The 10,826-nt window shown below is 46.2% G+C and overlaps 1 protein-coding gene across 1 annotated transcript; it reads right to left on the bottom strand.

Moving 5' to 3' along the window:
• Positions 1 to 2,048: 2,048 nt before the first annotated feature.
• LOC121551809 (tumor necrosis factor ligand superfamily member 14-like) lies at positions 2,049 to 5,353 on the bottom strand. Its single transcript, XM_041864523.1, has 4 exons — positions 4,781 to 5,353; positions 3,328 to 3,355; positions 3,048 to 3,134; positions 2,049 to 2,831 (listed from the first exon to the last, which is right to left on the bottom strand). Exons 1-4 carry the CDS (start codon positions 4,979 to 4,981, stop codon positions 2,437 to 2,439), a joined length of 711 nt encoding a protein of 236 aa, XP_041720457.1. The 5' UTR covers positions 4,982 to 5,353; the 3' UTR covers positions 2,049 to 2,436.
• Positions 5,354 to 10,826: the final 5,473 nt, after the last annotated feature.

Raw genomic sequence — 10,826 nt, 5'->3', positions numbered from 1 at the left:
TTTGCCTTTTAATGAGGGAAATAAGTATTTGACCCCTCTGCAAAACATGACTTTGTACTTGGTGGCAAAACCCTTGTTGGGAATCACAGAGGTCAGATGTTTCTTCTGGTTGGCCACCAGGTTTGCACACATCTCAGGAGGGATTTTGTCCCACTCCTCTTTGCAGATCTTCTCCAAGTCATTAAGGTTTCGAGGCTGACGTTTGGCAACTCGAACCTTCAGCTCCCTCCACAGATTTTCTATGGGATTAAGGTCTGGAGACTGGCTAGGCCACTCCAGGACATTAAAGTGCTTCTTCTTGAGCCACTCCTTTGTTGCCTTGGCCATGTGTTTTGGGTCATTGTCATGCTGGAATACCCATCCACGACCCATTTTCAATGCCCTGGCTGAGGGAAGGCGGTTCTCACCCAAGATTTGACGGTACATGGCCCCGTCCATCGTTCCTTTGATGCGGTGAAGTTGTCCTGTCCCCTTAGCAGAAAAACACCCCCAAAGCATAATGTTTCCACCTCCATGTTTGACGGTGGGGATGGTGTTCTTGGGGTCATAGGCAGCATTCCTCCTCCTCCAAACACGGCGAGTTGAGTTGATGCCAAAGAGCTCAATTTTGGTCTCATCTGACCACAACACTTTCACCCAATTCTCCTCTGAATCATTCAGAGGTTCATTGGCAAACTTCAGACGGCCCTGTATATGTGCTTTCTTGAGCAGGGGGACCTTGTGGGCGCTGCAGGATTTCAGTCCTTCACGGCGTAGTGTGTTACCAATTGTTTTCTTGGTGACTATAGTCCCAGCTGCCTTGAGATCATTGACAAGATCCTCCCGTGTAGTTCTGGGCTGATTCCTCACCGTTCTCATGATCATTGCAACTCCACGAGGTGAGATCTTGCATGGAGCCCCAGGCCGAGGGAGATTGACAGTTCTTTTGTGTTTCTTTCATTTGCGAATAATCGCACCAACTGTTGTCACCTTCTCACCAAGCTGCTTGGCAATGGTCTTGTAGCCCATTCCAGCCTTGTGTAGGTCTACAATCTTGTCCCTGACATCCTAGGATAGCTCTTTGGTCTTAGCCATGGTGGAGAGTTTGGAATCTGATTGATTGATTGCTTCTGTGGACAGGTGTCTTTTATACAGGTAACAAACTGAGATTAGGAGCACTCCCTTTAAGAGTGTGCTCCTAATATCAGCTCGTTACCTGTATAAAAGACACCTCGGAGCCAGAAATCTTTCTGATTGAGAGGGGGTCAAATACTTATTTCCCTCATTAAAATGCAAATACATTTATCAAATTTTTGACATGCGTTTTTCTGGATTTTTTGTTGTTGATATTCTGTCTCTCACTATTCAAATAAACCTACCATTAAAATTATAGACTGATCATGTCTTTGTCAGTGGGCAAACGTACAAAATCAGCAGGGGATCAAATACTTTTTTCCCTCACTGTATAGGCTGCAGCTTGTTGCATTGTGGCCATAGACATATAATCCATTGAAGTGTTTTGTAACCTCTTACCCTGACAATTTGACTGTTAAACTCATTGGTACACTAGCAATGGATGCCAGTTCTGACTTGAATGGGAACTGACATCTTTGGATTATATTTCAATGGTTGGCTGCAGCTGTCGGTTTGCCTTTTGCAGATTTCAAAATTAAATCTTGGGAAAAACACACAATTTGGAAAGCAAATGCCTACTGTTGAAAAGAGAAGACTAATCTGTCTGTATAACCAATAGAACTCCCAATTTGTAGCTAACAGCAGCACTGTTTTTCAAAGTAGCTTATCTTGAGATAGGCTTTTGCCACAACTAGCGCATCGGCCATCACCGTGAGTAGCCTATGGCTTCATCTTTATCATTAGGTGAGTCAGTGTGCTACTGCACATTTTATTTAGTAGCCTACTGTAGCCTATGATATATATACTGTAAATATATTGCCTCCTAATATTGTACAATCTGTGTGTCGCTTCATTGGCCTGGGCCATTGTTTGTTTGAATTCAAGACCAGATTGATCTCCGTTTGTCAGTGTCAGAGTAGCCACTCATTTCGATAATTTGTGTGGTATTAAAAAAGATTAATCTAATGTCTTCTGTCATGTAAATGACGTAGAATTGCATGAAATGCGCTATTAAAAGGCTAATTTTTTTCCGACCCTGTTAAAAAAAAATCCCCATGAGTGGAAATCCTAAAAACGCCTCAGCTCAACTGTATTATGGCTTTAATATAAAGGGGCTTTTTCTTCTACAGTAAATTTACCACGCATCAAATTGCATCCCGGTGCAAGGATTTGTTTACAGAAAATGATGGTGTGCCGGGAAGGGGGAAGGCCCTGCTTAGCAAAATGACATGTACATTGGCCTACAATATTATTATGCCTTAAACCAATGATAATCAGCCAGCTATCTAAAAAAAAGTATCTTTATCATCAACCCCAGGCGTATTATATCATATAGATACCAAACACGTTCTCTGTGGAATAGTGTATCCGAACTTGAGTGACATTTTTCACTTTGACAAAGATGGAGTCATCGTCAAAGAAGTGGAACACCCCTCCCAGGTAGCTGTTTGATGTGGACATCATTTTCCCAGTCTTGGGGTGATATCTCCTGGACTTAAGCAGTTCAATGTCCTTCCCAAGGTACCGTGGAGTAGTTTTGCAGACCGAATGTGTGAATGCACCATTGACCTCACTGAAGAAGACCTTAGAGTAGACGTAGTAGTACCCTTCCTTCTGGATGACAAGCTTACCATCTTTGTACTCCATTTCATGGAGGAGCGGTTGTGGCTGCATATCCCATACCAAGACTCCATCTCCATGGGGTGCTTGAGGTCCAGCTGGAGAACAAAAACAGGACAATATGTGGCAAAAGTTGTTGTTTTCTGTTATAAGAGCTCATTTCCATTTATTTTCATGTACTATTTCATACACCATACTATCTTATGTTCTACTACATACTTTATTTCACCCTTTTTCTGTCATGACCAATGACTGAGAAACATTAATATAAAGGGTTGTGTGTAGTTGCAATGGCTTAGTGATGATGCTCTTACCTGTCAGATGTGCAACAGGTTTTGAAGGCAACACAACAGGGTTTGGTCTTGAAGTTGGGGGAACTTCCTTCGGAATGGCCTCTTGGTCTGTTTTGGGAACAAAGTTTATGTTGATGTGATGTGCATTTTAGAAAGTGAATGATTCAGAACATAATCAATCAAATGTGTATACTCGCAGGAGGGATACAATATTTACAGTATCTTATTCTACCAAAGATGAGTCCCTTGTCATTTTGTCACGGTGTTTGAACAAGATAAAAATATATAGTCTGGGACATACCTTGGATACTCATACGAGCTGACCCTGCCTGCATTTGAGAAAAGAGATATAATCATATTGAACACAGAGGTTTGTGGTAATACAGAACAGGCATGTGTGAGACTGTTCATTTGTTCATATTTAAGTGGTTATTTAGGCCTTAAGCAATGTGACCTTTACATTTTATTAGATGATACGGAGGAAAGATAAACAGAACAGCTTATGGTTTTTGGTAATTAAACAAAGTAGACCACCCATCCCATACCAGACCACCCTACCCCCTGTCTTCCCCTGTCAGTACATGTGCATGCAGCGAGAGACTAGGCTAGCTCTCTCCTCTTCCCAATAAACTACCGCACCATTGCCACTAGACTGGGTTAGGGGAAATGATGTCACATAAAGCTCAACGTAACCACAAGCACCTGACCAACCAACCATTTCTGTGGAACACGGAATGCTGGCCCCTGCTCCAGCAAGGTACGTCACTGAACATTCATATTCTCTGAAATGATGCCCAATTCTGAGATACTTCTCCATCTCAACTGTTGCCAAATGTACAAATATGAATAAAACTGTTTAATGCGTATATCAAGGGGAATCCCAACTCCAACTTTGGGAAAGAAACCGCTGACCATGACAGAACTTGACTAGAATGCTGTGTTGTCATGAGACCTGTTTGTACGTAAAGCAAAATTGACACAACAAAAAACCTACATCGTGGTGAATAATGCACTGTTAACTCGGAAGTTAATATTTGTTTCTCTTCCCTATAGACATGGAAAATTATTTCACAATCATAGTCTAACAAAACAACCAATTGTAGCATGGTTCCAATACTCCAAGTGACATATCACCACACATTGCTCTATTCTGAACCAAGATACTGCCATAATACAAATGGAGTACATGAACAAAAGCTAAAAGCCAACAGTAAATTACTACTTTGTACAAAATACATTGAGATCGGGATAACCAAATATGACTTTTAAATTGTAATTATAATCTATAGGACTTTATTAATTGAATGTAGTGTCTTGTGTATTTAAAGTATTGTCTTAATGTAACTGTGCATTCTGCATAAATTCAGTCTTGTCGACTGCGACTATGAAATAAATAAATACAAATTATTTCCCATATGATGATACAAATGGGTTGTACACATTTCTTGTAGAGAGAGAAAGAACACATCAATTAATGACATTGTGAAAATGTATTCACTTTCATTTTGGAGTTAAAGAAATATGTTTCTGAGAATAGTGTATAGATTGTGGGGTTGACAGCGAGACAGAGATTGGGGAAAATAAAACAGTGAGAGATGAAAGAACACAGTAGAAAGAATGCATAGTTGTTACTAGATATATGTAGTGTGAGAGAGAGAGATGTGTGACAAGAGACTCTCAGGTGTTGAGGGAGATGGAACAGAGACGGAGACGGAGACAAGGGTAGACAGCCACATCATGGTGATAATACTCACAGATCCCTGTGTGGAGTAGAGGTGGTAGATGAAGCAGGCCTCTATGGCCAAGCCACACAGAGCCAGCCCAACCAGCAGGAACAGCAGGCTCTGGGTCACACCACCCCGACCAGGAGGTCTCGGTTTGGGGGGCAGAGGTGGGTAGGCTGCATGGCTATCCACCATGAACACGGAGGGGTACGGGACACCACCCTCAGCCATGATGTCCACAAAGTTATCTATCCGATCAGAGATTATAAGGAACTGAAAAAGGATCCTCCAAGAGATAGTCAAGTTGTACCCGAGTGAGGTCCACGCACCAGGGGTCCCAGCACACAACGAGAGACACAGAGAGATTTGGTCCTAGAGCAAAAGACCAAGCACTAGTGTGGGTTGTACAGTATGACTCCTCAGGTCGTCTTGTCGGCAGACAAGACAAGACACACAGTAGTGGAAGAAATAAAAGCCACCTCCAGATATGTGAAATCTGGAAATCCTTCACAGAAACAACTACCTCCCCAAAGAGTAGTCACAGAAAGCAAAACTTGTCTTAACCAAACTAAATCTTAACAGAGAGAGAACTGTTACCTCTGGTGTTAAGTTTCAATCAGTCAGATAGAGCAAGGCAAATGCAAATGAGCATCCTATAGAGTGACCGTGCACTGTGTATGATCACCTCCCCACTACAACCTCCCACACTAGCCTACTACAGCATGCATGGAGATACGCAATAAGTTGTCTCTCTGTTCACACTTCCTCTCTGTTCTCACTCTCAGCCACTCTCATGACGAGTTTCTGATCTGGTAGAGATAGGTCTACTGTCTACTCTACAAGCAAAAACAATAAAATCATGATTAGACCAACATATTCATGTTCCTTTACAGTGCAGCTTCTAGTAAAAAACAACAACATATGGTTCATTGTATTGTTATTCTTGTGTTGTTAAGACTTCATGTTTTACTGTTTTTTTAACACATGCATTGTCAGGACCATGCTTTGTCCGCCCGGAGATTGGAAGGTTGGGAGTTCGATCCCCGGCCAAGTCATACCAAAGACTGCAAAAATGGGTCTCTGCTTGCATCCCTGCTTGGCACTTGGAGATGAATTGGAGTTTACTTTGTCAGGAAGTTGCTAAAATGTACACAGCAGGGGTGTTCCTAATTAGCTTCAGCATGCTTGTCACACATTCAATAGAGGGAGCCATGCTCTCAAAGGGGTGTTCTAAAAGTAATTTTCAATTCTTTAACTTTTCAATCACCCACTAGTGAAAAAAATGTACAACTAAACCTATATTCATAATCCTATTCAGATGTAGGATCAACACCCTTTCCAAACACCCTTAGCCATCAGGCTGGGGCAGTACAAATCTGATCTTAGATCAGTGGCAAAGAGTAAACTTCATCCAAACTAACAAGAGCACATTGCAATAACAATACAAAGCTTTTCCTTTGTCATAGCACCACCCACAGCCTCTCTGGCCATAATGCACACTTCTTAAAAAAACATTTTGTATGTCATATAACAAAAATGTACAAAACGTTGTACTTAAAAATGGTATGTACACAGCATATGCTGTATGTGTGTACGTGTTTTTGTATGTATGCTACTCGGTTTGCTGTGTATGCTTTTGCGTATGTGTGTTTTTATCTAGACAACTTTTATGTGATGTGTATGTTTTTATTGATTCTATGAAACACAGGACTCCCTAGAAAACTGTGGAAATTGTCAATGAGTGTGACGAGTGTGATTAGAAGGAGTCAGGCGCAGGAGGGTAAATCACCGAATACAGAGTTTATTCCGTCGTACACAGTTGCGCTAGATAGCGACAACAAAATACAGGCACAGGGGAATAATCTACCCCGGCAATACAAGGTACGAGTAGCTCCACCGAGCTACACTCAACTCACATAAAACAATTACCCACAAGGACAAGGGGGCAGAGGGAACACTTATACACGAACTAATGAGGGAATATGAACCAGGTGTGTGTAATTGACAAGACAAGACAAATGGAATGATGAGATATGGAGCGGCAGTGGCTAGTAAGCCGGTGACGACGAACGCCAAAGCCTGCCCGAACAAGGAGGGGAGGCAGCCTCGGCGGAAGTCGTGACAGTACCCCCCCCTTGATGCGCAGCTCCAGCAGCGCGCCGAAGACGGCCAGGAGGACGCGGAGCAGGGCGAGCCGGATGGCGACGGTGGAAATCCCGCAACAGGGAGGGATTGAGGATATCCCTCACCAGGACCCAGCACTGTTCCTCCGGACCATACCCCTCCCACTCGATGAGGTACTGAAGGCCCCCGACCTGATGCCTCGAATCCAGGATGGAATGGACAGAGTACGCCGGGGCCCCCTCGATGGCCAGAGAAGGTAGAGGGACCTCCCGCACCTCAGAGTCCTGGAGCGTACCAGCCACCACCGGCCTGAGGAGAGACACATGAAACGAGGGGTTAATACAGTAATCAGGGGGAAGTAATAACCTATAGGTGACCTCGTTGATTCTCCTCAGGACTTTGAACGGCCCCAATAACCGCGGGCTCAGCTTCTGGCAGGGCAGGTGGAGGGGCAGATTCCGGGTCGAGAGCCAGACCCGATCCCCCGGTACGAAGACCGGGGCCTCACTGTGGTGGCGGTCAGCGTTGGCCTTCTGACGACGCACGGTGTGTTGGAGGTGAACGTGGGCAGCGTCCCACGTCTCCTCCGCTCGCCAAAACCAGTCATCCACCGCAGGAGCCTCGGTCTGGCTCTGGTGCCACGGTGCCAGAACCGGTTGGTAACCTAAAACACATTGGAATGGCGTTAGGTTAGTAGAGGAGTGGCGGAGAGAGTTCTGGGCATATTCTGCCCATGGCAAGAACACCGACCACTCCCCTGGCCGGTCCTGGCAGTAGGACCGCAGGAACCTACCCACATCCTGATTTACCCGTTCCACCTGCCCATTAGACTCGGGGTGGAACCCAGAGGTCAGGCTGACCGAGACCCCCAGACGTTCCATGAACGCCTTCCAGACCTTGGATGTGAACTGGGGACCTCGGTCTGACACTATATCCTCTGGTACCCTGTAGTGCCAGAAGACGTGTGTAAACAGGGCCTCCGCAGTTTGCAGAGCCGTGGGGAGACCGGGCAGAGGAAGGAGGCGGCAGGCCTTGGAAAAGCGGTCCACAACGACCAGGATGGTGGTGTTACCTTGGGAGAGGGGAAGATCAGTCAGGAAATCAACACTTAGGTGAGACCATGGTCGTTGTGGAACTGGTAAAGGTTGTAACTTACCCGCTGGGAGGTGCCTAGGTGCCTTACTCTGGGCGCACACCGAGCAGGAGGAGACAAACACCCTCACATCCTTAGCCAAGGTAGGCCACCAGTACTTTCCGGTCAGGCAGCGCACTGTACGACCGATACCTGGGTGACCAGAGGAGGGTGACGAGTGTGCCCAGTAGATCAGACGATCACGGATAAGAGCAGGCACGTACTACAGCCCAGCTTGACACTGAGTTGGAGATGGATCTGTGCGTAATGCCTGCTCTATATCCACGTCCATCGCCCATACTACTGGCGCCGCAATTCAGGAGGCCGGGAGTATGGGGGTGTTGTCTCTGGGCCTCTCCTCTGTGTCATACAGCCGTGACAATGCGTCTGCCTTCACGTTCTTCGTACCCGTGATGTATGACAGTGTAAAATCGAACCGGGTGAAGAACAGGGCCCACCTGGCCTGGCAAAAATTCAGCGTCCTCGCTGCCCGGATGTACTCCAGGTTACGGTGGTCCGTCCAGACGAGGAAAGGGTGTTTCACCCCTTCGAGCCAATGCCTCCACACGGTCAAGGCTCGGAAAACAGCCAACAGCTCCCGATCACCAACGTCGTAGTTCTGCTCCACCGGGCTGAGCTTCTTAGAGAAGAAGGCACAGGGGCGGAGCTTGGGTGGCGTGCCCGAGCGTTGAGACAGGACAGCGCCTATCCCTACCTTGGACGCATCCACCTCCACTACGAACGGTAGTGATGGATCGGGGTGGGCCAGTACCGGGGCTGAGGTGAACAGACCCCGCAGTTTGCTGAAGGCCAGGTCAGCCTCAGCAGACCAGCAGAGCCGGGACGGCCCACCCTTCAACAGGGATGTAATGGGAGCTGCGACCTTGCCAAAGCCCCGGATAAACCTCCGATAGTAGTTAGCGAAGCCAAGGAAGCGCTGCACCTCCTTAACCGTGGTTGGAGTCGGCCAATTACGCACAGCTGAAATGCGATCTCCCTCCATCTCCACATCTGAGGTGGTAATGCGATATCCGAGGAAGGAGATGGACTGCTGGAAAAACATTAACTTCTCTGCCTTGGCATAAAGGTCATTTTCCAACAGTCGGGCCAGCACTTTGCGAACCAGGGACACATGCTCGGCGTGCGTAGCGGAATACACCAGGATGTCATCGATGTAGACCACTACACCATGACCAAGCATGTATCGAAACACCTCGTTCACAAAGGACTGGAAGACGGATGGAGCATTCATCAAACCATAGACATCACCAGGTATTCATAATGCCCCGTGGTTGTGCTGAATGCTGTCTTCCACTCATCCCTCTCTCGGATACGCACCAGGTTGTACGCACTCCTGAGATCTAATTTGGTGAAGAAGCGTGCCCTATGCATTGACTCAATCACTGAAGGAATGAGGGGGAGAGGATAACTAAATCTTATCATCTCCTTGTTCAGTGGTCTATAATCAATACAAGGGCGCAGACCGCCATCTTTCTTCTTCACAAAGAAGAAACTCGAGGAGGCGGGTGAAGTGGAGGGACGTATATACCCCTGGCGCAGTCCGGCCCCCACAGGCCTGGTGCGAGGAACAGGAACGGGCCGGGCCGGACTGGGCACACGCAAAACTACCTTGGTGCGAGACTCAGGCACGAGGTGTACCGGACTGGGAACTGACGTTAGAGATCTCCGACTGTACCAGTCTTTCACTCTCCGCGCCCAGTCCTCCTCCCGAGAGGACTCCTCCCTGAGCACCCACGAGTGCAGTGGTCGGGGCTCTTCACCATCGATCCCCGACCACCCTTTTAGTCCCCCCCAAAAAAATTATTGGGGCTGTCTCTCGGGCTTCTTCCTCGGCCGGCGCCTTCTGCGTTGCCGTTGCTCCTCTCTAAACCGGGCCTCCACTGTCTCCTCCCAAGGACGGCGATCCATCCCAGCCTGAATCTCCTCCCATGTCCAGGATCCCTTACCGTCCAGGATCTCCTCCCATGTCCATGCCAATAGGCTGCCTAAGTATGATCCCCAATCAGAGACAACGAGCGACAGCTGCCTCTGATTGGGAACCACACCGGCCAACATAGATCTACACATACTAGAATGACAACATAGAAAACACAACATAGAACACCACATCCTGACTCAACATATAAGAGTCCCCTGAGTCAGGGCGTGACACTTGCTTGGTGGTGCCCCTTGCTTAGTGGTGTTGCAGACTCTGGGGCCTTTCAGAACCGGTGTATATATACTGTGATCATGTGACAGATCATGTGACACTTAGATAGCACACAGGTGGACTTTATTTAACTAATTTTATGACTTCTGAAGGTAATTGGTTGCACCAGATCTTATTTAGGGGCTTCATAGCAAAGGGGGTAAATACATATGCACACACCACTCTTTCGTTATTAATTTTGATATTCTTTTTTGCAACAAGTTATTTTTTTCATTTCACTTGACCAATTTGGACTATTTTGTGTATGTCCATTACATGTAATCCAAATAGAAATCCATTTCAATTACAGGTTGTAATGCAACAAAATAGAAAAAACGCCAAGGGGGATGAATACTTTTGCAAGGCACTGTATACGTTTATGTTTGTTTATGTTCCCTTTTTGGTGGGACATTGTTCAACAAAACAAGTGATTTTAACATGGTTTTAAATATGAGTTGAAGTGACATATAATGCCGACATTGATAACACTTGCTTTTTATACCAACGTTTATTATCTTACTCTACTCTTAACCAGGATAATGCCATACTAAAAGGGCTTAAAGGAGCTAGAGCCAAAAATACAACAACCAAATACTACATAATGTAAAGGA

This window comes from Coregonus clupeaformis, chromosome 35, assembly GCF_020615455.1.
Source record: "Coregonus clupeaformis isolate EN_2021a chromosome 35, ASM2061545v1, whole genome shotgun sequence".
Classification (NCBI taxonomy): Eukaryota; Metazoa; Chordata; class Actinopteri; order Salmoniformes; family Salmonidae; genus Coregonus; species Coregonus clupeaformis.
This window is presented reverse-complemented; position numbering and strand designations above follow the sequence as displayed.

Bases quoted from the DNA above. Each gene is read 5' to 3' on its own strand.
- LOC121551809 (XM_041864523.1), bottom strand. From the start codon at position 4,981: ATGGCTGAGGGTGGTGTCCCGTACCCCTCCGTGTTCATGGTGGATAGC. The intron at 3,135-3,327 runs GTATGTCCCAGA...TTCCCAAAACAG, and splicing joins AGCTCGTATGAGTATCCAAG to ACCAAGAGGCCATTCCGAAG. The intron at 2,832-3,047 runs GTAAGAGCATCA...TTTGTTCTCCAG, and splicing joins ACCTGTTGCACATCTGACAG to CTGGACCTCAAGCACCCCAT.